This window comes from Natrix helvetica (assembly GCF_964273705.1).
Source record: "Natrix helvetica genome assembly, chromosome: 5".
Classification (NCBI taxonomy): domain Eukaryota; kingdom Metazoa; phylum Chordata; class Lepidosauria; order Squamata; family Natricidae; genus Natrix; species Natrix helvetica.
In genome coordinates this window covers 6,560,938-6,588,783 of record NC_138551.1, presented here as the reverse complement: position 1 = coordinate 6,588,783, position 27,846 = coordinate 6,560,938, and the positions used below count along the sequence as shown (strand labels likewise).

The window sequence follows — 27,846 nt, the reverse complement described above, 5'->3', positions numbered from 1 at the left end:
GAGGTTTTTTAAATTAGGGATAATGACTGTGAAATATAAAAAAGAAATTCAGTTTTTAATATTACATATAATTATGGCAGTGAAGATTGCCTTTGCCCAGAAATGGAAAAACAAATTAATTCCAAGCGAAGATGAAATAATAAGAAAGGTTATGGACTGTGCTGAAATGGACAAATTAACAAAAGAAATCCAGAGAAAAGAAGAAACAGAATACTACCAGATATGGGATAAATGGTATAGGTGGATGGAGGAAAGAAACAAGGGTCAATGAAGGAAGACAACAAAGCCCAAAAATAGTAGTTAAGGAGAATTAACACATATATATGTATCCAAGTGGTTTAAATTTACTAGAGGTAATCAGCCAATATAGCAGACAGAGGAGTAAGATAGGAGGGCTAAGAATAGTGAAATACAAATGAAATATAATAAAAGGGGAAACAATATAAGGTGAGCGATATTGATTGGCAATTACTATTAGAAAGAACAGGAAGCTCCTGTTCGTATTGTATTGTGTAAATGTGGTGTACGTCTAAGTTTTGTATGTGTGTATTTTACATGTTTGTAAATAAAATTAAAAAAATATCATTAAATCATTAAAAAAATAATTTAAAAAAAAACACCAGTTCAATTGTTCAAAAACAGTGTTTTAAGTTCTGTGGTAATAACGGCACAGCAACAGCAAAGGTCAACTCTTTATTAACTTTTGTATAACAGAACAGAACTAGCCGGCTGACAGCTATTTATACCAACAGCTGTCAGACCGGCAACCAATGGAAGCTCTAGTCTTGTCCCGCGGAGGAGATTGCTTGAATAGGCCAATCAGGGGTGAGCTGTAGGATGATTTACTGAGCGCCACCTGCTGGTGGACGCCCCCAGGACATAACACCCCTTTTCCCTTGTTCGCGCAAGCGTACTCGCTCAAATACGCTGGTCGTCTGCGCGTGCGCTGAGATCTCCTCAATTGAGGTGTGGCCGCTGTTACAGGAGGAGCGTTCCCGGGGAGTGTCCTAGCAGGCCGAAGTCCTAGAGTCCCTCCAAAACTTGCAGGTACGGAGTCCGGCGAGAGCGGTACGGTTGAAACGGCGCCGGAATTAGTTGGGCTACTCTGGTCGGGCCGGTAGGCATTGTCTCCTGGGCCTGGAATATTCTGAGCTGGGACATGCGACTCTGCCGGTGCTTTACTCTGGACGCGCCGCCTTAACTGGTCTAAATGCCTCCTCCATTCTCGTCCATCGTCAAGGAGGACCCTGTAGGAACAGGGTCCTGTTAACTCAGAAATAACCCCCGGCACCCACTTCGGGTCCCCTGCAAAGTTTCTTGCATACACTCCCTCCCCCACTAGAAAGGTCCTAGGGGGTGGGGAAGAAGGAAAAGAGGGAATAGAATAAGAAGGGTGCAGCCGGTCTAAAGTTGTACGGAGTTTGTGCCCCATAAGTAGTTCGGAAGGAGCTTTCCCTGTAAGTGGACATGGGGTGGTGTGTTGACAGCGTAGAAAAGTGGCCACGCGGCGATGCATAGGCAACGCCGACATGCGGGACAGGGATTCTTTGGCAGAGCGCACAGCGCGTTCTGCCAAACCATTTGCCGCCGGGTGGAATGGAGCTGTCTTGTCCCGCGGAGGAGATTGCTTGAATAGGCCAATCAGGGGTGAGCTGTAGGATGATTTACTGAGCGCCACCTGCTGGTGGACGCCCCCAGGACATAACACAGTGTGTAGCTGTTAATGCACCAGCCTAGAAACTGTGATTCTCTGAGTTATAGTCCCAACTTAAGAATTTAGTCACCTGGGTAACCCTGGACCAGTCGTTCTCTCTCAGCCCTAGAAAGTGAGCAATGACAAACCACTTCCAAAATCTTCACATGGAAACTGCAAAGACTCGTCCAGGGCTCTCATCTGGAGTCATGACTGGCTCAAGGACAGACACATCTACTTAGGAGAATTGTATATTAGATAATTCCCAAGGCTTCCTCCATGCCTTACATTCTATGATTCCATGAAAATACTGGTGGAAAACATAGCTGATTTGGGAAGCGTTGTCTCTTTAACAGAAATGATGACTCACCAAATGGAAAGCATTACCAGTGAATTTCACAATAGTATCAAGGGCTTGAATGAACTTCTGGAAGTTTTCATCTTCTGGATCAAACTGACGTCCAAAACTCAAAGCACAGATGACGTTAGAAACTGCATTTAGCATTGAATTTGAAGGGTCAAAGGGCTGCCCTGCAAATGAAGATGTTGTATAATGAATTTTTAAAGAATGGGACTTCTATGGGGATGATGAAGGGAATTGGGACTTATCAATTTTTTAAAAAGAAATGTAAAAAAATACATCTGTTTTTATTTGAAATACTCAAAAATGGAAAAGATTTTTTTCAGACCTTAAGCCATTGTCATTATCCAAAATTACTGACCTTTTGTTTGTCTAAATATCTCCACCAGTCTCTGAGCCACGTCTTCTATCTGGTGCTCAATGCTTTTCTTCCCCAGGCCCAGTTTCCGCAGAGAAGTGGTGGCAATGTGTCGCTGCTGTTTCCAGGCGTGGCCATTGGAAAGAATAATTCCTGTGGGCATCAGCAGGTAGAGATAAATGATTCCTGATAACATTCATGTAAAAAAAATACCCCAGGCTTAATTGTTGCCAAATATATCTTGGATTTCTGGCGAGAACACCAAATACCGTATTTTCCAGCGTATAAGATGACTTTTTAACTCAATTTTTTTTCCAAAAATTGGGGATCGTCTTATACGCCATCTTGTATGATGTTGATTAAAAACATATTCATTGGAATGAGGTTGTTTGGGGGGAAAAACTGGCCGCCCTTCTCAGCTCACCATTCGCTCCTCATCTGCTCCGTCGCCCCTGCCAACCCACCCTGCACCTTGTGGACCCAAGCACCGCCTCCCTGCCTGGCTGGCTGTCGCGCTGCTGCTACCAGTGGAGGATTTGACAGGCTGTCTGCTGGTGCCGGTTTGGAGCGCTCCGCTGCTGGTGGTCCCCCTTGCTCTTTGCCACTCCCGTCCTCTTTGCGGGGGCCCAGCAGGGGAAATGTGGCACCTGTAGCCCTGGAGAGGGCACAGTAGAAGGGGGTCTGCTCTTGGAAAGCATAGGACTTGGATGTATCCCTCCTCCTTCCGGCTTGGCCCTTTCTCACTCGCTATTGAGGCTCGGAAGAGAACTGGCCAAGGCGATGCCAGAGCTACGGTTGCTTCCTGTGGGATTGCTCTGCAGCTCCGTCTGCAGTGTGTGTGTGTGTGTGTGTGTGTGTGTGTAGCTCCTGCGCTGAAATTCCAATGTAGGCAGACACGTGAGTGCACCCCCACTGCTTTAGTCACGTTAATTTAGTAGTCGGTCTCGTGTGTTGCACGACGTTGGTGTCTGGTAGACCTGTCTTCGCATTAAACATTTGGTGACTGAAATAATAGGCAAGGAGAGCTGGGCCAGGGATTAAAAAGGAACAAGTTGAACTTTCTCATGTAGTTGAATTCCATAGGTAATCAAAGCAGCCTTTCCTGCTTTTGGGACCTGCCTGACACAATACAGCTGGAAGGTACAGGTAGGCTTCCACTTACAATAGTTCCTTTAATGACCATTCAAACTTACATCCTCACTAGAAAAAAAATGACTTCTGACCATGTTTTTCAGAGTTACAACCTTTGGAGCATCCCCCATGGTCAGGGGATCAAAATTCAGATGCTTGGCAACTGGTTCAAACTTATGATAGTTGCTGTGTCCCCCCCCACCTCACCCCCATTAGCAGAAGAAGCCAACCCGACTCATCTGGGGTCCAGTTTGGGGAAGGGGAGTGTTGGAAGAAAAAAAAACACCTAGTCCAGTTCCAAGCTGGGAGAAAGGCGCTGGAAATAAATGGAGGCTGATTGGCTATTTGGTGTGTCTCGGAAGAGGGGTAGTCCTATACGGCCAGTATAGCCCAAACTCTATATTTTAACAGGAAAAGTAGGTGGTCGTCTTATACACCCAGTCGCCTTATATGCTGGAAAATATGGTAAATCAACAAAACATAGTAAGAAAAGTTTAGCTAGCATGTGGCATGTGACATCTTTACCTGACAGATTTAAGTATGTAGTATAAAAAAGCAAGCAATGTTTTTATTTTAAAAAACAGCTTGAAATTAAGGAACTGGGGAGTGACATATTTCAAAGATCAGTTCAAGGTGCAAAATAACTGAGCAAACAAGGTAATAGTTTTACTATGTATAAAGAAATTAAGGAAATATCTAAATAAGTTTATGAAATTGCTGATAGTCCCCATGAAATTGATAAATGTCCAGCATCCTTATATTTTTTTTTTAAAAAAAGACTGAAAACAATCTTTTGGACATTAGAACATGTATGGCTGATCTTCAGGATGAAATCTTTGAAGGCAGTGTGTCAGAGAAAATACTGCAAAAGCTGACAATTAGCTTCATTGCCACATGGCAGAAAGATTATGTCCTGGGCTTTATTAATAGCACAAGGAAATCAACTATACTATAGAATTTATGAAGTCAGGCTACAAGGTAGAAAAACTCAGGATATATTAAAGTTTGTTGATGTCCTATTGAGGGAAATATTCTTAGGAAGGTTCATGAACTGGAAGAAATAAATCAGGAAAATACAGAAGCACTGTTTTATCAAGATATTGGTAAGTTACATGATGAAAAAAGGACCACTTTCTAAACCCCAAGGTTATCTAACAAAATGAAATTCAAGGCTGAAAACAGTAAGGCTCTACATTTATGGAAGAAAAATAAAATGCACAGGTACAGCATATGTGCTATCTTGCTCAATAGTAGTAACTGTAAGAGGGATCTTGGAGTCCTAGTGGACAACCATTTAAATATAGCCAATAGACCTATTTCACTACTAAATGTAGATTATAAAATATTTGCATCAATGATAGCAGAAAGAATGAAGGAACTTTTAAATGAACTTATACATATAGACCAAAATGGATTTCTCCCTAAGAGACAGATCAGAGACAATATGCAAATTGTATTGAACACGCTAGAGTACTATGAAGCCCACCCAGAGAAGCAAATGGCACTGTTATTTCTGGAACAAAGATTCTGGTGAAAGATATGACAGAAAAACAGAAAAGAGAGTTGATGGGGAAACTGGTCATACAGATGGTGAAAAAAGTGAAATATTTGGGCATTCAATTGACATCAAGATGTGTAAAGGAGGATAACTATTATAAGGTGAGAAAACTAATAGAAATAGATCTAGAAAGATGGAAAAACCTGCAATTAACACTGATGGGAAGAATAGCAGAATATGAATATATTACCAAGACTGCTATACTTATTTCAAACAATACCGATAAAACTAGAGAAAAAAGTACTTTGAAAGCATGAATAAAATAGTGGGGAAATATATATAGCATGGGGAAAAAGCAAGAATTAATATAAAAATATTGCAAGATGCAAGAGTTTGAGGTGGATTCAAATTACCAAATTGGGAATTGCATTATCAATATGCGGGATTAGCTTGGATGGAAGGCCATGATTTGCAATTAGGTTGGCATGCTTTTTTGTGGTAAAAGTGAGGCACATGGTTATTTTCAAAGACATTATGTAAGGAATGGATTGTTAACAATATGGGAAAGAGTGAAAGGGGAAACTATTTAGAAATACCAATGTGGCTTTCAACGATGGAAGCACTGACACATCCAAATATTATGCTTTGTTGGTCAGTTCATGCAGGAGAAAGATAAACTGCATTTTCAAACCGTCTCTGTGTTTGGCTGTTTTCCTTAACCCTTTGGAACCTGTCAATATCATCTTAAAAACTTCCAGTGTTGGAGCATTCACAGCTTTTGGAGTTAAATAATTGTTCTAACTGTCAGGAAGTTTCTCCTCAGTTCTAAGTTGCTTCTCTCCTTGATTAGTTTCCACCCATTGCTTCTTGTTCTACCCTCAGGTGCCTTGGAGAATAGCTTGACTCCCTCTTCTTTGGGGCAACCCCTGAGATATTGGAAGACTGCTATCATGTCTCCCCTGGTCCTTCTTTCTCTTAAGCTAGACATCCCCAGTTCCTGCAACCGTTCTTCATATGTTTTAGCCTCCAGTCCCCTAATCCTCTTTGTTGCTCTTCTCTGCGCTTTTTCTAGAGTCTCCACATCTTTTTTAGTTCCTTCACCATAGCTGTGGCCACTTTTCTAGCTCAATTGTGTAATCAAAATTCCTTGCCCAGGTTACCATTGTTTCTTTAACCACTTCTTCTAACCTAGTTCTTAGTAGGTAACTTTATAGTTCCTTAATTATTTTTTCTTCTGTTCCCATAAGTATCTTATCCAACCCCGAACTTCCTAAGTTAAAACTGTATTCCCTTTTATCTTTTTCAAATCTTGATTGTATTTGCAATAGTGCAAAACATCCTATATTAATCTGTTGTTTTTCTAATTCTTGTTTTGGTTTTAGTTCCCCCTTTTCTGTTAAGATATCTTTGTATCTATTGATATTTTCCATACTACTAATATTTGGATTTTGCAGTATCCTACCCCTGCCACGTCCACCAAGCCACGCCCACAGAACTGTAGTAATTTTTTTTATTTTCACCACTGAGTGGTCCCCAATCTTTTTGGAACCCTGGACCAGTTTGAAGATAATATTTCCATGAACCAGAGAAGGGGGGGTGCTATCACATGCAACCTAGATCCCATGCATGTGTAGATAAAGATACATTGATTGCCCAATGCTTCTGCAGACCAGTTCCCAACAGACTGTGGAAAGGTACTGGTTTGTGGACCAGAGGTTGGGAACTCTTGCCATAGGGGAAGAGGGACTGCTTAAAATGTAGAAGGATACTACAAACGCACAGACAAACATGCAAACACACCCACATACACAAATGTACACAAATGTACGCACACACACATACACACACAGAAACATTTCACCATTAGGTATTGAAAACAAAATTACCATGAAAGGGATTACAAAAAATCAAGTTGTCAACTGACAAATTGAAAAAGGAAAAACCAAACGACTATGCAAATTAAAAAAACTGCAAAAGGCAAGTCCCAACTAACTTTAAAAAAGAGGAGGAATTCATAAAATCGTGCAAATTTTGCTTCCGTATGCAAATCCTTTGGAATAGCCTTGCACTGATTTGCTCACCTCCTATCACTTTAATATCTATTAAGTGCTTAGTGAAAAAGGAGTCATGTCTAAATCAGGGGTCGACAACCTTAAACACTCAAAGAGCCACAAAGGTCCTAACCGGAAGCCCCCCGTTCAATTTTGGAGCCGACCGGAAATCCGGTTCCTCCACCATAGAGTCTCCTCCTAGTGCAGTGTCCTTTTTCCTCTACCTGTCCAGAACGGTATCCGTACCGGGGCATACCACCTGCAGCCTACCATTGATGTGAATATTCCAACTCCTAAATCCTTTATTGTAGGAGGGTCCTTAATAATAATAATAATAATAATAATATATTTATTTCTTAGCCGCACCCTCTCCCGAAGGACTCGGGGCGGCGTACAACGAAACATTCGAAATAAATATGTAAACAAAACAAACATATAACAAAGGTACACTAAAACATACAGACATACAAAAGGAGGAGATCGATTGATAAAAACAATTAAAATACTGTATTTAAAACCCCTAGAAATTAAATGAATTAAAATACCCAGTTAAAAACCCGTCAAGAGCGATATGGTTAAATCAAAGTTGAGCCAGGCCAGCTGCTTGGAATAGGTGGGTCTTAAGCTTAATACGGAAGGAGCGGAGGTCAGAGGTATTCCTAATATCCGGAGGGAGGTCATTCCACAGGGCTGGGCCCGCCACAGAGAAGGCTCTACTCCTAGGCGCCGCCCCACGACATTGTCTAGCGGACGGCACCTGGAGGAGCCCCTAGGTGTGGCTTCCCTGGGAACCTGTGAAGCGATCTGAATCTTCCTGGGACTGATGAAAGAACAGCAATACTGAAGTATTTGTTCTTCATTTGATGGGCTGCAACCTCAATTAAGATTGGCCACAAGAGGAATGCAACCTTCATTGGGTAAGCTGTTTAAGAAACTTGAACAACTTCCTTGAGATAGATGAGTCATTCAGATACTATGGAGAAGAACCTTGTTAGCCAATAGTATCCACAAACAGAAAGAGTCTGATATCATCCATTGAGACCAGTAATGGTATCCTCTTTTCTTCACTACCGGTTTAGTAGCGGAGCATGCACAGGGACTGGAGGACTCTTCTTGTGAAATATCTCTGGACTCCCTCCATTGTGTTAATGTCCAATATGCAATGTGGGTTCCAAACAGATGAGCTGTATTTGAGAATTGGTCTAGCAAATGTTTTGTACGCTCTGGTTAGTAGTACAGTGTTACCAGAGAAGAAGCTACGCAGGATTAGGTTAGCAACTCTTAGTGCCTTTTTGGCAATGTTGTTACAGTGGGCTTTGGCCCTTGGATCATTAGAGATGAGTACTCCAAGGTCCTTGACAGGGTGGGGGGTCATTTACGAGGTCGCATCCGGCCAGCTTATATTTAGTGTTCTGATTTTTTTTTTTTGCCGATGTGTAAGACAGAGCGTTTGTTGGTTGAGATTTGAAATTGCCAATTGTTTGATCATTCTGACACATAGTCAAGGTCATTAGCGAAGAGAATGTAGTTGCTTATAATATGATCGCAACAGTCATTTATGTAAAGTATAAAGAGTGTTGATCCTAAAATGCTGCCTTGGGGAACTGCTCTTAACAGGTGTAGGATTTGATAGGGCATTCCCTATCTTGACCACTTGTTGCCTGTTTGACAGGAACGCAGTTATCCAATTATGCACAGGTCCAGAAATGCCATAAGATTTTAGTTTTAGAAGTAGTTTGTCGTGTACCACTGAATCAAAGGCTTTACAGAAGCCTCTGTAATTTGCATTTATTGCTTTGCCTTGGTCAAATTGTGCAGTCCATATCTTTTTTGCAGTGCAGGAGTTGCAGATTACAGGACAATTTTTTTTCTGAAACCAAATTGCTTGTTAGAGAGAAGGTTGTTTGCCTCTAAGTGGAGGGTAATGGATTGGTTGTATGATTGATTCCATGACTTTGCAGGTGACGTAACATAACAAGATTGGTCTAATTTTCAACCAGGCTGGGGTCTCCCTTTTTGAAGATAGGGATGACCACGGCTAATGACCATAGATTGGGCAAGGACCTGGTCCTGAAAGATTTTTCAAAGATTATACTTAGAGGTTCTACTTTGGCAGTGGAAAGCTTTTTTAAGAAATAGGCGCATAGTCCATCAGGTCCAATAGATAGAGATGGTTTCAGGCTGTACAGTGCCTTTTCTTTTTCTTTTTATTAAATTTTTTAAAATAAATTTTACAATTATCACCCCCCCTTACCCTTCCCTCTTCCCCCCTCCCTCCCCCCGACCTCCCAGAGCGAAATACAGGGTATAAACATTTAACAACCATATGCTAACATAAGCTAACTAATTTTAACATGCTAGTATTCTTATGCTTTAACTCCCCCTTTATTAAACTAGCTTTGAATAAATTGTAATGTTCTTTATGCCTTCATTCATAAGCTAACTGAAATTTTTTAGTCCGGTATTTGTTTTGAATATAGTCAATCCATCTCGTCCAATCCAGCTTGTACTTCTCATCCGAATGATCCTTCAAATACGCTGAAATTTTGGCCATCTCTGCTATGTTTACTACTTTTAACGTCCATTCTTGGATAGTAGGCAACTCTACTATCTAAAGGCTGTACAGTGCCTTTTCAACATTTTCTTCTGTAAAATAAATATGCATTAGATCGTTGCGATTAACTGTGGTATGGCTGGGACATGAGCCATGGCTGTTTAAAAAGACTGAGCCGAAGAATGCGTTACAGGTTGGCTTTAACGGTTTCATCATTACAGTCTTTACCATTGGGTCCTTTTAGGGGTGGGGTGGATCTCAAGTCTTTTAAGTTTGTTGTTTACAAAATTATAGAAGGCATGGATGGATTTAGTGTGCAGAAGAGTTCTTTTACATCTGACTTTTTTGATGAAATAGTGGAACCCAGTAGAAGAATATAGAAATTATTATTTAGGAAAGTGTTGTTTCAACTTGATTTAGCACACAATTATGATGGTATCTATTGGAGGATTATTACTAAAGTATGATAATTCCACCAATAGTGGTGCCCAACTCAATAATGGTGCCCTTTAAAGTGTTTCTTCAAAGTTATTTCTGAACACTAAAATTGAGGTATTTTACACTGCTAAAACCTTATTGCAGGATAACCTGCCAGAAGTAGACAGGTAGTTCAGTTAAACTTTATAAGCATCAGTATCTAGGTGTTACTAGTGTGTATATCATCTTTGTGCATGTGAAGCAACTGCACAAAAACCTGTTCTATTGCTTCATTCTCCAACCACCTACCCCTCTGGATCATTATCTAAAACACTGTTACTCTGCAAAACTCAGCTCCAGAAAGTTCCTGAAATCATTATAGAATTGCAGAAAAGTGTTGTTTCAACTTGATTTAGCATACAATTATGATGGTGTCTATCGGAGAAATATTACTACAGTACGATAATTCCACGAACACTAGTACCCAACTCAAAAAGTTATTTCTGAACACTAAAATGTAGGTATTTTACACTGCTCAAACCTTTGGTGCCGGATAACGTGCCAGAAGTGGAGAGGTAGTTCAACTGAACTTTATAAGCACCATCAGGTCTTACTATGCTGTGTGTATATCACCTGTCCATCACCTTTCTGCATCTGAAGTGACTGCACAAAAACCTGTTCTATTACTTACTTCCGTAGCTACATATCAGCCAATATCTAAAGTAAATGATACTCTTCAGATCCAGAAAGTTTTTGAAATCATTATAGAACTGCAGAATTAGAAGGGGCTACTTAGGCTATCAGGTTTGAACAATTGTCTAATGCAGGAACATAAAATAAAGCATTTTCATCAGAGGGATGTCTAGCCTCATTAGAACAAAGTGAAGAGAAAGCCACCCTCTCTCTAACAATTTGTTTTATTATCAAATGTTTATTGGTAAAACAAATGATCTGTCTTTCTTACACTTCGGCAAAACAAAAAATCAGAACACCAAATATAAGCTGGGCGGATGTGACCTCATAGATGACCCCACCCTGTCAAGGACCTTCAAGTACTCATCTCTAATGATCTAAGAGCCTGAGTCCACTGTAGCAACATTGCCAAAAAGGCATTAAGAGTTGTTAACCTAATCCTGCGTAGCTTCTTCTCTGGTAACACTGTACAACACAGAGAACATACAAAATATTTGCTAGACGAATTCTCGAATACAGCTCATCTGTCTGGAACCCACACTGCATATTGGACATTAACACAATTGAGTGAGTCCAGAGATATTTCACGAGAAGAGTCCTCCACTCCTCTGCTCACAACAGAATACCTTATGCCACTAGGCTTGAAATTTTGGGCTTAGACAACATAGAACTATGCCGCCTTCAGTCTGACATAACCGTAGGACATAAAATTAACTACTACACTGATCTACCTGTCAATGACTACTTCAGCTTCAACCACAACAATACAAGAGCACACAATAGATACAAACATAAGGTAAACCGTATGAAACTCAATTGTAGAAAATACGAATTCTTCAACAGAGTTGTCAATGTCTGGAATGCATTATCTGACTTAGTGGTTTCTTCCCCAAACCCCCAAAACCTTAACTTTAGACTGTCTACTGTTGACCTCAACCCATTCCTAAGAGGTCTGTAAGGGGCGTGCATAAGCACACCAAGTGCCTATCATCCCTGTCCTAACAACCCCACTTATTCGTCTCCATTTCATGCATTCATACTCTTGTTTATACTTATATCTATTATCTTATACATGTTTTGATAAAACAAATAAAAAAGATTAAACTAGAATCTGCCTTCCAAAAATTAAAGTCCATTGTTTCACATCCTGCTCTGTGAAAGGTTGGTGAGAAGGCCTTGACTTTAATTCTCTGGTTTGATGAGAAAAATAAATAATCAAATATCATAAATAGCACTGAATTAATTAAAGTCTAACCATGCAAGAATATTTTGCTAGGTTAATACATTTGTCTATAGTTATAGTACCAAGAATATAATTGAGAATTATTTTATATATTGTTAGTCAATTATTTAAGAATGAAATACCTTACGGAAACAATCTTCACGAAGGGAAAACCCATAAGTCCACAAAGACCCAATGAGTGGTAGAGCCAAAGGACCAGGAGGAAAAGGTTTTTGGGACCAGAGTTGTTTCAAGAAGAGGAGAATGAGCAGAGCAAGCAGCAAAATGAACAGAAATATCCCCATCGCCATTATTCTCCTGGCTTGTTCTTTTTCTTTGAGGCTCTCCAGTTGATCTGGAGCTGGTTTATCCTTTCCTTTGATGTGGTCAGCTTTTCTTCCTTCCCCCTTTGATGGGAAAAGAATAGCAACTTGTCTTTTAAAGCTGTGTCTGATTGGTGCTGGAACTTTGTCAAAAGATATTATCACAATAATTGACATTGTTTAAGACACCTCTGCAATGTGCCATTTAATTAGGCGAGAAAGAGATGTTTAAAAAATCAAGGGCTGTTGTGGTCCACTGGTGGCCTGTGGAGCTGGCAGCAGAATCAGACAGTGAGGAGGGTTGGGGAGGAACCTGGGCCAGTCCTGGAGTCTGGGGAAGGCTCGGACGAGGGCTCTGCATCGGAGGCAGAGAGGGGGCCAGGGCCATCTGGAAGTTATGTGCTGCCTCCGGAGCCTCTAGAGTGGGACATCAGCGAGGCAGAGGAAAAGGGGGAGCCTGTTCCCAGTGCGTGCATGCTCAGAGCTGAGAGAAGGCAAGAACAGTTAAGACAAAAGGTTTTAAGTTCTGAGGTAATGAAGTACGAGGAGGCTGCTGAACGTTTAACCTTTTATTCGTAACAGTAACTTAACAGAACAGAGCAACAAAAACCCCGGCTGACAGCTATTTATACTGATAGCTGTCAGTCAGGTAAACCAATGGGGTAACCAGGATTCTCCCGCCGAACGGAAGGGCCAATCAGGGAAGACCGGGACAGCGCCACCTGCTGGTGGACAGCCTCGGTACACAACACCCCTTTCCCCTGGTCTGCGCAGACGTAGTCCCGTAGATACCTGGGACGCCGGCGCACGCGCAGAGACCTTCTCAGGGAAGGAGTGGCTGTGGTCGAAGTGGAAGGAGTGTCCAGTCTGGGGTGCAGGCGGAGCTGCTCCGGAGGCCCCACCCCGAGGAGTGCATCAAAGTCAGAAGGTAAGTTTCTGGATTTAAACGTGGTGGGGGAAGCGGTTTCGGAGCTAGCTTCATTGTGGTTGTTGGGCCGGCAGGCGGCGTTGCTAGGGCCTGGTCTATTCGGAGTGGGTGGCCTGTCCGGCGGCCCGTCGTCATTCTGCCTTCGCAGCTGATCTATATGGCGCCGCCACTGTCATCCGTCGCTGAATAGGACCCTGTAGGAACAGGGCCCTGTTATGTCCGTAATACTCCCGGGTACCCACTTCGGGTCACCCGCGAAGTTTCTTGCAAACACCCTCTCACCCACCAGAAAAGCCCTAGGAGGGGGAGAAAAAGGAAGGGGGGAAGAGGAATAAAGAGGGTGTAGGCAGTCAAGGGTGGTACGGATTTTCCTGCCTAGAAGTAGTTCAGCAGGACTTTTGCCCGTGACGGGGCAAGGGGTGGAGTGCTGAGAACGAAGGTAGGTGGTAACCCTGGCAGGTAAGGGAAGGGCTGCCATGCAGGCAAGGGATTCCTTGGCAGAACGCACAGCACGTTCCGCCAAGCCATTTCCCTCAGGGTGAAAGGGAGCAACTGGGGCATGTCGAATGACCAAACTGGCAAGGAAGTGCTGGAATTCCTGGGAGGAGAACTGGGGGCCATTGTCTGAGACAATGATGTCCGGCAACCCATGAGTGGTGAATAGGGAATCCAGGATGCGGATAGTGGCCGCGGAGGTGGTGGTGGCCATGGGGAACAGCTCCACCCATTTCGACCATGCATCGATAACGAGAAAGAAGGAAGTGCCAGCCAGAGGGCCCATGAAATCTATATGGAGGTGACTCCATGGAGCCCTGGGATGTTCCCAATCGCGGGAAGGGGCGGAGGGAGGAGCCGCACGGACCTGCTGGCAGGGCATGCAGCGCTGCACCCAAGCCGTAATGTCAGCGTCCATGGAGGGCCACCACACGTAACCTCGGCCCAGACCTTTCATTCGGAAATGCCAAGGTGCCCTTCATGGAGGCGGGTGAGCACGGCTTGGCGCAAGCGGTCAGGAATGACCACGCGATGGCCCCATAGAAGGCAGCCCTGGAGCGCGGAGAGTTCCATGCGGCATCGGTAAAAAGGAAGGAAACGGGTGTCCACAGAGGAAGGGGGCCATCCTCTGCGAACATAGTTTAGGACAGCAGAGATCATAGAGTCAGAGAGAGAAGACAGGGTGATGTCTGAGGCTGTCATGGGAAGGTGGAGGTCGACTAGGAGGCAGATATTTCGATGGGAGCAGGGTTGGAGAGAGGCAGGGGAATCGGACAGCAGCTTAGAGCATCTGCGTGGCCAATATGACGGCCGGGCTTATAGATGAGGGAATAATTGTAAGCAGATAGGAATTCTGCCCATCGCGACATGCGAGGGGAGAGGATGGGCAGTGTAGGTTGATCCCCTGCTAGGATCCCCAAAAGGGGCTTGTGATCAGTAAGGAGGGAGAAACGGCAGCTGTATAGATAATGGTGAAAGCGTTTTACCCCCGCAATGGCGGCCAGCGCCTCTTTGTCCAGCTGGCTGTAATTCCGCTCAGGCTTGGACAAAGTGCGGGAGTAAAAGGCGATAGGGGCTTCTGAGCCGTCAGGGTACGCGTGGCTCAGGACAGCCCCAACGCCAAAGGGGGAGGAGTCACAGGCAAGGAGCAGAGGAAGGGACTCATTGTATTGTGCCAGAACGGGTGGGTGCGTTAAAGACTGTTTGACAGCCGTGAGCGCATGTGCTTCACGGCTAGTCCATGTCCAGGCAGCGGAGCTGTCTAAAAGCCTATGGAGAGGCTCCGCCAGGGAGGCTTTATGTGGAATAAAGGAAGAGTAGAAGTTGAGGAGGCCAAGGAAAGCCTGCAACTCAACTTTGTTAGAAGGAGTGGGGGCGGAGAGGATGGTGTCTATCTTTGAAGGGGAGGGATGGACGCCATGCCGATCAATGAGGAACCCTAGGAACTCAATGGCGGGAACCCCTAGCTGGCATTTGGAGGGCTTAAGGCGGAGGCCAGCCGCTCGGAAACATTGTAGGACGGAGCGGAGGACTTTGGTGAGTCCTGATTGATTCTGGGCAGCGATCAGGACATCGTCAAAGTAGGGGGTGACGGCAGGGATGCCATGGAGCAGCCGCTCCATGAGACCCTGGAAAATGCCTGGAGCTACACTAATGCCAAATTGAAGCCTTTGGCATTTAAAAGCGCCACGGTGGGTAACTATTGTTTGTGCAAGCGCCGTGGCGTCATCAACAGGGAGCTGTTGATACACTTGTGCAAGGTCCAATTTAGCGAAAATCCTACCCTGGCCCAGAGTGTGTAGGACATGTTGCACAACTGGAACAGGGTACGGATGGGCTTGAAGGGCCTTGTTCACGGTCGATTTAAAGTCCGCGCAGATCCTCACGGATCCGTCAGACTTTAAAGGAACTACTATGGGGGTCTCCCAAGGGGAGAAATCCACGGGTTGAAGCACACCCTGGGCAAGGAGTTTGTCTATTTCAGCATCCACCTTCGCCTTTAAGGCGAAAGGCAGACATCTGGCTTTGAGGCGAATAGGAGCGACAGTTGGGTCAAGGTTGAGGGAGATAGGAGAGCCTGTGTAACAGCCCAGGGAAGGAGAGAAAACATCATGAAATTCTGATAGGAGGGAGGAGAGGTCATCCCCGGGAAGAGCAGCGGGTGGAGTGAATCCCAGAAATGGAGAGACCCAGAGCCCTGAACCAGTCCATCCCCAGTAGTGAAGCCAGGGGATTTTTAACAATTAGAAGGGGCAGACGCCCATTGAAAGAGCCGTAGGCAATGGTGAGCATCGCGCAACCCAGCAGTGGGATGGGGTTGCCCTGGTAGTCTCGTAGGCGGCAGCAGACAGGAGATAGGTGCTGTAGATGGAATTTGGGCAGAAGAGAAGATAAGGTGCTCCAGGACATAATAGAGCGGGCAGATCCGGTGTCTAGCTCCATTGAGCAGGGATTGCCTTCAATCTGGAGTGAGAGATGGATCTTACCACGGCCCCCCGGGGAGGAGGAAGAAGCGTCGATGACCCATTCCGGACAGGAGTCATCGATGTCACCTAGAGAGAGACAATTTTGGCGTCGGGCAGGAGGAGGTGGCGGGGCTTGCCTGTAGGTAGGCGGCATGGTCGAAGGATGGGAGTCAGGAGCAGTAGAGCAGCAGACATCAGCTAAATGCCCCCTTTTGCTGCATTTGCGGCAAACAGCATTACGGAAATGGCAGGCTGACCGCAGATGGTGGCTGCCGCAGCTGAGGCAATTTTCGGCCATCCTTGTGGCTCAGAGATTGCAGGCGGTCGATCGCCAAGTCTAAGTGATTTTTGAAGGAATCAGAGGCATGAAGCTGGTTGACGGAGGAAAACGCCTCTGGTCAGGCGTAGATTGACCCGCCATCTCATAAGCGCGAGCTTCGTCTACAGCGTTTTTCAGAGTCAGGTCTGAGCGGGAGAGAATGCGCCGGTGGAGGTTAACGTCCTTCAGGCCGTACATGAACTACTCTAGGAGCGCTTCGTCTAGATCGGCGAACTCACATGTTATAGCGGCAGCCCGGAGTGCAGCCACGTAATGGCTAATAGATTGTCCATCTTGCTGAATACAGTGGCGGAAAGTTTGGCGCCGCGCAAAATGTGAGGGAGCCGGCTCATAGTGAGTTTTAAGTTTAGCCATCAGACGGTCCCAAGGCATGGTGTGAACAGGAGTGGGGGCAGAGAGTGCCCTTGCCATAGCGAACATTTCGGGGCCGCAGTAATTTAGAAAAATACCCCTCTTACGTTCGAGTGAGAGAAGGGCACGTCCTGCTGATCTCAGGGGCATCGCAAAGCCTCTGATCGATCCAGGAAAAAGCTCTTTTTGCTGGCTACAAGAGAAGCAGCCAAATGGCTGCAGAAGGTTGGGACAGATCCCTGAAATGGAAGCAGAATAGGAGAGACAGTGTGTTGAAATGGTGAGAAAAATCCTTATTATTAGAGAAGAGAAAACCCAAAAGACTTAGAGTTAAAAGAAAATTGAAGACAGAAAATGCAGGGTGGTGAATTAACCCTGGTTTAAAACTATCATGTTATCTTTTTCACTTTAATTTTGTTTGTTTTCTATGGATGGACTTTTTACCAATGCCTCTTACTTTTAAATTGGACTGGTCTTTTTTTCCCCTTCTTCCTCTCTACTTTTTCCATTTTTTTGTATTTGTGGATTAAAAGTTTCTTTCCTCGTAAGGCTCGGCCGGATCGTAATCTTTAAACATTCTTCTCTTCCGGAGTTCTTCCAGAGCTTAGAAAGAGAGGCAAAAACAGAGGGAAAGGATGTAATGCTGCCATCTAGAGCCTAGAGGCTTGGCAACATCTGATAATACAAAGCTATTGGCTTTGTTTACTAAAAGGGTCAGTGGAAAATGTCTTGTTTATACAGGTGTTTCTTTGAAGGAAAGAGAAAGCTTTGACCTGAAAAACTTTACTGAATTTGTTTGAAACCTAGCAAAAGCCTTAGATGTTTTAGTGGCAGTGTTTATAACCTGGAAAAATGGCCCAATATGAAGAAAAAAGGGACTAACATTGCAAAGAATTATGCTAGAAATTCAAAAAGTCTTAATAATCACAGAGATAATTGAAAAGAGACTTCACATTATAGATCAAAATACAGAAAGTACGGAGGGAAGAGTTGAGAATACTTATAAAACAATGATGAAATTTGAGGACAAAATTCAAAAAACCAGAGACCTATGAAAGTGATAAGAAAATTGTTGACCGTGACAGCAAATCGAGAGTGGAGGGAAATGTTAAGTGCGAAATATGGAAAGGAGGAATTGATGAACTGGAACTCTATCTCAGATGTCAAAATATAGATGAAGAAAGGCGAGAAAATTTGGCAGAAACAATGAGAGTAATTTTGGCAGAAGCATCAGCGATAACAAAGGTCAAGCTGATGAAAGGAACACATAGAGGGTTTCAAATTTTTATAAGATATGCAATGAATAACAAGTTGTCAAGAGAAGTCCACATAAGATTTATACAATACAATACAATACAATACAATACAATACAATACAATACAATACAATACAATAGTAGAGTTGGAAGGGACCTTGGAGGTCTTCTAGTCCAACCCCCTGCCTAGGCAGGAAACCCTATACCGTTTCAGAAAGATGGCTATCCAACATGCCTGACAATAAGATTGCACTATTTCTGGAAAGATACAGGATGATAAAATGAAATGTCACAATAAAATTAGTTGAATATAGTTAAATTTTGAGAACTATGTATAAGACAAAGTAATAATAGCTATAGTCAAATAAATGATCAATAATGATGATAAAGCATTTATATATGCTAGATAGATAATATGAAATTTTATACAAACGGTAAGTGAGGATGATGGAGATGATGTTGAAAAACCTTTTTACAAAAATAAATAATTCTATATAGAATAGAATACAATGGTGTAATATCATTGGATGATTTCAGGATGATGTAATGAAATGCTATAATATAAATTTACTTCAAATTTAATACGGTTCATATAAAAAGGATGTAATAATAGCTATGCTTAATGGATGTTTAACAATTATAACAATTTGTACACATGTATATTAGATTGATGATACTAATAATGGAAAAAACATGGAATTGAAAATTATTAGAGAATGTTATTAATGCTAAAATAATAGAATGACTTAGAATGGGATATAAAAAAATCTTTATTATTGGATATATTGAAGATGATATAATGAATCATTATAATATAAATGGATTACTACTGTTGCTCAATAGTAGTAACTGTGAAAGGGATCTTGGAGTCCTAGTGGACAACCATTTAAATAGGAGCCATCAGTGTGCAGCAGCTGCCAAAAAAGCCAACACAGTTCTATGCTGCATCAACAGAGGGTAGGATCACGTGAAGTGTTAATTCCACTATATGATGCCTTGGAATATTGCATTCAGTTTTGGTCACCACGATGTAGAAAAGATGTGGAGACTCTGGAGAGAGTGCAGAGAAGAGCAACAAAGAGGATTAGGGGACTGGAGACTAAAACATGTGAAGAACGGTTGCAGGAACTGGGGATGTCTAGTTTAATAGAAAGAAGGACTAGGGGAGACATGATAGCAGTCTTCCAATATCTCAGGGGTTGCCACAAAGAAGAGGGAGTCAAACTATTTTCCAAGGCACCTGAGGGTAGACCAAGAAGCAATGGGTGGAAACTAATCAAGGAGAGAAGCAACTTAGAACTGAGGAGAAAGTTCCTGACAGTTAGAACAATTAATCAGTGGAACAGAAGTTGCCTCCAGAAGTTGTGAATGCCCCAACACTGGAAGTCTTTAAGAAGATGTTGGATAGCCATTTGTCTGGAACGGTATAGGGTTTCCTGCCTAGGCAGGGGGTTGGACTAGAAGACCTCCAAGGTCCCTTCCAACTCTACTATTGTATTGTATTGTATTGGATACATATTTAGAATACCTTGTTTAAAATGGAGAAACAATAGTGATAATCAAACAAATGAAGTATAATAATAATCTATACAAAGATATTTGATTGACAATGTGATTTTTGATAAAGCTCAAGTGATGACTACAGTTGCTTCATGTGCACAAAGATGATATATACACGGGATTAGTAAGACCTAGGTATTGCTGCTTATAAAGTTTAACTTCTCTACTTCTGGCAATTTATCCTGCAATAAGGTTTTAGCAACGTAACATACTTAAATTTTAGTGTTCCGAAACAACTTTGACAGAACACTGCTAAGGACAGCATTATTGAGTTGGGCATCATTGTTGGTGGAATTATCATACTGTAATAATATTCTTGCAATAGGTATCATCATAATTATGTGCTAAATCAAGTTGAAACAACACTTTCTAAATAACAATTTCGATATTCTTCTTCTGGATTCCACTATTTCATCAAAAAAAGTCAGAGGTAAAAGAATCATCCAAATCAAGATGTTGATTAAAGAACCATAGAATTTAATAAGTATTTTTATTTTTATTTATTTCATTTCATCAAGCATGAATTAGATAACAGATATAAGTATAAACATGATTATGAATACATGAAATGGATAAGAATACAAGGGAATATTAGGACAGGGATGGTAGGCACATTGGTGCACTTATGCATGCCCCTTAAAGACCTCTTAGGAATGGAGTGAGGTTGACACTAGACAGTCTAAGATTAAAGTTTTGGGGGTTCCAGGAGGAAACCAGGTAGGCATTCCAGGCATTGACAGCTCTGTTACTGAAGTCGTGTTTTCTGCAATCAAGTTTGGAGTGGTTTACCATAAGTTTGTATCTATTGTGTGCTTGTGTATTGTTGTGATTGAAGCTGAAGTAGTCATTGACAGGTTTATCAGACTGATCTTTGTGCAACCATGCTGGTTTCATCTTGGATTTCTGTTTTTCTTTTTTAGTGGTATTGTGTTGAACTGGGCTTTTATGATCATATTTTTCAAAATTTCCCAAGCCTCTTGGATTGTTTTCTCCTTAAGAATTTTCATCCAAGGAACCTTATTCTTTATCTTTTTCTGGAGCCAGAGAACATTTTATTATATTAGTTATGAGAAAAGCAGCAGATGTTGTAAGGCATCCTGTAGTCTGCATGAATGTTACCAGACTTTTTCTGTTTGAGGATACTATTGGCTAACAAGGTAATCCTCCATAGTATTTGTATGAGTCATCTATCTCAAAGAAGTTGATCATTTTTTAAAACAAATTGCCCAGTGAAGATTGCATTGCTCTTGTGGCCAATCTTAATCTGGGTTGCAGCCCATCAGATGAAGAACAAATACTTCAGTTTGCTGTTTTTTCATCAGTCACAGGAAGATTCAGATAACTTAAAACAGGTTCCCAAGGAAGCCAAAGTTAAGGACCAACCTACAATAAAGGATTTAGGAGTTGGAATATTTACATCCCAAAGACTCTCTGCCTTCTGGCCTAATGAGCCTATGTGAGAAATGAAACCTGCCTGGGAGACATCTATGGGGTCCCCTAACCAACTTGCTCAGACTGAAGAAGCTATTAGGATAAGCAGTAAAATGTTTTGAACCAACAAACTTTTAGAAGCCCATTTGCCAAGACTCGATTTCCAGATGTCTTAGATCTAAGAATTTAGGAAAGACCGTAGGTGGCTTATTGTAAACAATCTATTTCTTTTTTTAATAGATAATTTTTATTAAATATTTTGATCTTTAAAAACAATAGGGAAGACACAGCAAAGAAAAAAAACACACAATAAGACAAAACAAAATACAGAACATACATAACAATATACAGTAATTTTACAGCTTTCTCTATCGGCTTTCCTACTTAGCTTTTATAATTCTCCCTTCTGCATTGCCTTCCTCTCACTGTAACCTTGTCCTATAATTTAACAAACATAGTATTAACACTTATAATAGTATTCATTATTTATGTCTCCATATATTTGTATTCTCTGTTTTCTGTCTTGGCTTCTGTTTTCTAGCCACTTGTACATTTTATTCCATACTTTATAGAAGTCCGATTCTTCTCTTTCTTTTAGTTCTATTGTCATTTTACCCATTTCTGCGTATTCAAGTATTTTCCTGATTGTAGTTTCATCTGAAAGTGGATTGATTTTTTTCCAGTTTCGTGCGAAGGCAATCCTGGCTGCAGTGAGTATGTGTATGATTATGTATTGAGATGTAAACAATCTATTTCATTTGATTATAACTTTGCTCAACATTGATTCATTTGGCAGCATGTAAAGTGACATGGAAATATATACACCATCTGGATCTCAATATCTACTAGTGCTATCTGGATTCAAAACTGTGAAAGAAGTAATGATGGACTTCTCAGATGAATTTTCTGACTGACCAGGCGATCATTTCATATCTCCTCTTGAGAAAGGAGGGGGTAAGTGCAAGTAGTAAGAAATTGTACATAAATTACCATCACAATGTGCGGGAAGGCATAGTAACAAAATGATACATAGGCAAAAGAAATACTGCTTACTCTACTTTACACCAAATTATTGTAAATCTGCATGGCTTTCTATCTGCTCCATTCCATTTATACATTGATTTAGACATTACTCCTTTTTCACTAAGCACTTGATAGATATTAAAGTGAGTAGGAAGTCAGCAAATCAGTGCAAGGCTATTGCAAAGGATTTGCATACAGGAGCAAAATTTGCGTAATTTTATGAATTCATCCTCTTTTTTAAAGTTAGTTGTGATCTGCCTCTTGGAGTCTTTTATTAGCGTAGTCATTTGGCTTTTACATTTTCAATTTGTCAGTTAATAACTTGAATTTTTCCAATCAACTTCATGGCATTTTTGTTTTCAATGCCTAATGCTGAAATGTTTCTCTCTCTCCCTCTACCTCTCTCCCCCCCTCTCTCTCTCTGTGTATTTGCATGTTTGTGTGTGCATTTGTAGTATCCCTCTACATTTAAAACAGTCCCTCTTCGCTATGGCAAGAGTTCCCAACCTCTGGTCCACAAACCAGTACCTTTCTGCAGTCTGTTGGGAACTGGTCTGCAGAAGCATTGGATGAGCAAGTGAACCTTTATTAATACATGCATGTGATCTAGGTTGTGTGTGAAAGCACCCCCCCTTCGCTGGTTCATAGAAAAAATATCTTCAAACTGGTCCCGGGCTGCAAAAAGTTTGGGGAGCACTGCCCTAAGAAATATTTTGTTTCATGAATACATCCAATATGAACATTCTCATGCCAAGCTGAATTCTAAATTTATACTGAGAAATGTATACAGAGAAAGTTGGCTAGCTAGCTAGATATAGATAGGTTGATAGATAAATAAGTGGATGGATGGATAGATGGAAAGATATATAGATATTCAAAATTAATATTTAGAATAGAATAACAGGGTTGGAAGGGACCTTGGAAGTCTTCGAATCCTATGATGGCGAACAACAGGTGACACATAGTGCCATATCTGCCAGCACGCAAGCCGTCAGCTCCAGCATGCATGCAAGCACCGATCAGCTGATTTTAGTTTATGGTCTACTTTATCAAATGCCTTATTGAAGTCCAAGTAAATTATATTAACATCATTCCTCTGGTCCACTAATTTTGTCACTTTGTCAAAGAATGCAATAAGATTAGTCTGGCATGATCTGTTTTGACAAACCCAACTTGGCTTTTGGCTATTGCTTTGTTTGCTTCTAGGTGTTCTCTGATTCGTTGCTTGATTATCTTTTCCAGAATCTTCCATAGTATTGGGGTCAGGCGGATAGGTCTATAGTTTCTTGGATCTATTTTCCCCCCTTTTTCATGTTCACTTGTTACAATCCTTATTCATTTTACATGGACTATCAACAAAGTCATAACATTTCCTAACCGATATGTGATTAATTTAAGAAGGATCTAAAATGATAACGAATTACAAATTAAAGCAATTGGTTTCTTGGGGTTTAGAAAGTGCTTCTTTTTTCATCATGCAAGTTACTCATATCTTGATAAAACTGTGCTTCTGTATCTTCCTGATTTATTGCTTCCAGTTCATGAACGTTTCTAAGAATAATTTCCCTCAAGAGGGGATCAATAAACCTGAATACATTCTGAGTTTTTCTACCTAGTGGCCTGACTTCATAAATTCTATAGCTGATTTTCTTGTGATATTAATAAAACCTAGGAAATATTCATTCTACCATGTGGCAATGAAGCTAACAATGTCAGCTTTTGCAGTATTTTCTCTGATACGCTGCTTTCAAAGATTTCATCCTGAAGATCAGCCATACATGGTCCAATGTAAAGAAGATTTTTTTGAGTCTTTTTTTTAATATAAGGATGCTAGACATTTATCAATTTCATAAGGACTATCAACAATATCATAACCCTCTTTAGACATTTCCCTAATTTGTTTACACATACTAAATATCAACTCACAAAGCAATCATGGTCTGCTCTCGAGTTGCCATGGGCAGGAAGAGGGTAGAACTCATGGACAGTTCAGCAGCCATGTTCAGAAGCACATCCCACACATACCTTTCTGAAAGAGGGATCTCAGATTACCGAAGCCGGCCTGAAAGGCGGGGGTTTTACAGCCCGTCAAAGTGCCTCGTTGGACAATGTGATTAATGATACACTCTGGGAGGAGGGGGATAAACATGGTCACAGGTGAACATGTAACTCATGTGCTGCAGAATTGACCTCAAATGGGAACAGTGCTGACATGATGCTCCTAATAAATAACTGGATTTCTTTTGAAATTTGGCTTGTGCGTCATGAGTTAATTAGGGCATCCGTTGGAGTCCTGACACTAAAACTATTACTTTGTTCTCTCAGTTATGTTGTACCTTTGGACCTTCAACTGATCTTTGAAATATATCGATCTCTAGTTCCTTAATGTGAATTTTTTTAAAATAAAAAAAAATGCTTGCTTTTTTATACTACGTACTTAAATCTGTCAGGAAAAGATGACAAGGTACCACATGCTAGCTAAGCTTTTTTATGACAGTTTGTTCATTTATTTGGTATTCTCACCAAAAAGAGATATTTGGCAACAACTAGACCTGGGTTTTTTTTTAAAAAGAACACGAATGTTATCAGGAGTCATTTATCTCTACCTGCTGATGCCCACAGGAATTATTCTTTCCAATGGGCACACCTGGAAACAGCAGCGACACATTACCATCACTTCTCTGTGGAAGCTGGGCCTGGGGAAGAAAAGCATTGAGCATCAAATGGAAGGTGCAGCTCAGACATTGGTGGAGATCTTTAGACAAACAAAAGGTCTGTAATTTGGGATAATGACAATGGCTTAAGGCCATGATGGCAAACCTGTGGCATGTGTGCCAGAGGTGGCACACAGAGCCCTCTCTGTGGGCACACATGCCATCGCCAGCTGCTCTTCTGCTTTTCATAGTCTTTGTGTGTGCCGGAGTGCTGGAAACCCAAAGACCATTTGAGCAGTGCGCATAGCTATTAGACTAGATATCAAGGAAATGTAGACTAGATATCAAGGAAACACCTTACCAGTGGTGGGTTCCGGTACGGTTGGACACGGGCCCAGCGTCACCCACATGTATGTGCATGGCATGCACACACACATGTGTGATGCACACATGCATCATATCTGCCTGCGACGCCTCCACAAGCCTCTGAGATGCTCCAGCTGCTCAACGGAGTGTCGCGCAGGGGCCATACGTGCCATGCAAATGCACGGAAGCACCAACGGCTTAAAGGATAGGTAAGGAGCTAGGGCAGGCAGGTGGGCCCTCCGGAGCACCGTACTGGAATGGTACCCGATGCGCCGGGCAGGCTCCGGTATGCCCTTTCCCTGGCATACCGCCTGCAACCCACCACTGTACCTGACTATGCATTGCTAGCCATGGCTGCATACCGGCCAGCTGGTCTTCAAAATTCCAGTGTTCTGGCACATGCATGCATGTTCCGGATTGGGCATTCAGTGCTGAAAAGGTTCGTCATCATTGGCTTAAGGGCTGAAAAATGCCTTTTCCATTTTTGAGTATTTCAAATAAAAACAGATGTATTTTATTTTTTTACATTTAAAAAAAAAAACAATTGACAAGTCCCAATTCCCTTCATCATCCCCATAGAAGCCCCTTTCCTTAAAAATTCATTATACAACATCTTCATTTGCAGGGCAGCCCTTTGACCCTTCAAATTCAGTGCTAAATGCCGTTTCTAATGTCATACGTGCTTTGAGTTTTGGACGTCAGTTTGATCCAGAAGATGAACACTTCCAGGAGATAATTCAAGCCCTTGAAAGGATTATAAAAATTCACTGGTAATGTTTTCCATTTGGTGAGTCATCATTTCCATTAAAGAGACAAAGCTTCCCAAATCAACTATGTTTTCCAGCAGTATTTTCATGGAATCATAGAATGTAAGGCATGGAGGAAGCCTTGGGAATCATCTAATATACAATATAAACGGTATAGGGTTTCCTGCCTAGACAGGGGGTTGGACTAGAAGACCTCCAAGGTCCCTTCCAACTCTGCTATTGTATTGTATTGTATTTGTACTTCTCCCCCGTAGGTGTATCTGTCCTTGAGCTATTCATGACCCCAGATGAAAACTGGACAAGTCTTTCCAGTTTCCATGTGAAGATTTTGGAAGTGGTTTGCCATTACACACTCTCTAGGGCTGGGAAAGAGCGGCTGGTCCAGGGTCACCTCACCTCTGTGACTAAGTGCTTGAGTTGGGACTAGAACTCAGGGAATCTCCAATTCTAGGCTGGTGCATTAACAGCTGCACTGGTTTTGACCAATTGAACTAGTTGGCCAATAAATTGAACCTATCTGTTAAATCATACCTGGAGCAAGTATTTATGTGGGCAAGGAATTATTACATTCCTCACTATATGTAAACAATTAAGCCTAACCTAAATTTTGGATAACAGGATCGTGGTGGCTCAGTGGCTAAGACACTGAGCTTGTTGATCAGAAAGGTCAGCAGTTCAGCGGTCCGAATCCCTAGCATCGTGTAATGGAGTGAGCTCCCTTTACTTCTCCCAGCTTCTGCCAACCTAGCAGTTCAAAAGCATGTAAAAATGCAAGTAGAAAAATAGGGACCACGTTTGGTGGGAAGGTAACAGTGTTCCGTGCAACTTTGGCGTTGAGTCATGCCAGCCACGTGACCACGGAGACATCTTCAGACAGCACTGGCTCTTCAGCTTTGAAACGGAGATGAGAATCTAGAGTCTGACTAGCACATATGTGCGAGGGGAAGCTTTACCATTAACCTTTTAAATTCTGGATGCTTCTAAGTAAGAGCTCTATTGTACCTCTTCAGTATCATATTTTTGTTAGATATGGGAAATTCTTTGTGGTGGGGAGGGGGAGTTAAAAATGTTTCTTTTTGTCATCCTGTCATGTTTGCCTATCACTTGTTTTCTAAGGAAAAGAATTAACAGGGCATTTTGATTAATCAAATGATTGGAAAAGGACAGATACTTTCGCAGCATTGACAATAAGTAAAAATGTAAAACAGTTTTCTAGTTCAGTGACTCCCACATTTATGGTGTTTTTTTTCTCTCAACTTGCTTCTCCATCAATGGGCAGATGGTCTGTATTGTGTCAGTTGTCCCCCAATTCTTTGCATGAGTTCAGTAAAAGGTTGATGATGTCTCATAGTTATCTATTATTCTATGTATTCCATAAATTGTCATAGAGTGGAATAGCAACCAGGAAAACTTGTAGTTCTCCGCTCTCACAGAGAGGGACTCCTCCGGGTACCTTCCGCTAAGCAGTGTGGGTGGGCGGTGCCTAGGAATAGGGCCTTCTCTGTGATGGGCCCAACCCTCTGGAACGACCTCCCCCCCCCCCCCCCGATATTAAAACCACCTCGGAACTCCGCTCCTTCCGCAAGAAACTCAAGACCCACCTGTTTCGACTAGCCGGCCTGGCCTAATTGTAATTATAATTGTACTTACAGGGAACATCTACTACTGACCTTCCTGGATGGCTTTCTAAATTTTAAATTTTGGGGTTTTAAACTGGTTTTAGAATTGTTTTTAATTATTTAATTAGTTTGGGTTGTATATACAGACGGTATGTGTGCGTTGTTTTGTCTGATGTTTTATGTTTTGTTGTTTTATACACGAACGGTCTGTACACCGCCCCGAGTCCCTACGGGGAGAGGGGGCAGTCTATAAATTTAATAAAACCTAAACCTAAACCTAGTTAGAGACA

General features: G+C 42.0%; 2 protein-coding genes across 2 annotated transcripts in view; one reads left to right on the top strand and one right to left on the bottom strand.

Annotated features, from left to right (window-relative positions):
- Window positions 1-14,142, bottom strand: part of LOC309393721 (cytochrome P450 2J5-like) — a gene marked incomplete at its 5' end in the record, with an annotated part of 33,909 nt that extends 19,767 nt beyond the window's left edge. Inside the window, 6 exons of the mRNA XM_081956216.1 lie at window positions 2,064-2,224; window positions 2,416-2,565; window positions 2,877-3,067; window positions 13,094-13,382; window positions 13,472-13,525; window positions 13,743-14,142. Of these exons, the coding sequence (XP_081812342.1) occupies window positions 2,064-2,224; window positions 2,416-2,565; window positions 2,877-3,067; window positions 13,094-13,382; window positions 13,472-13,525; window positions 13,743-14,142 (1,245 nt within the window). The remainder of the gene's footprint in view (window positions 1-2,063; window positions 2,225-2,415; window positions 2,566-2,876; window positions 3,068-13,093; window positions 13,383-13,471; window positions 13,526-13,742) is intronic.
- LOC309393801 (uncharacterized protein) overlaps window positions 1-27,846 on the top strand; it is a gene marked incomplete at both ends in the record, with an annotated part of 310,121 nt that overhangs the window by 186,721 nt on the left and 95,554 nt on the right. The window lies entirely within an intron of this gene.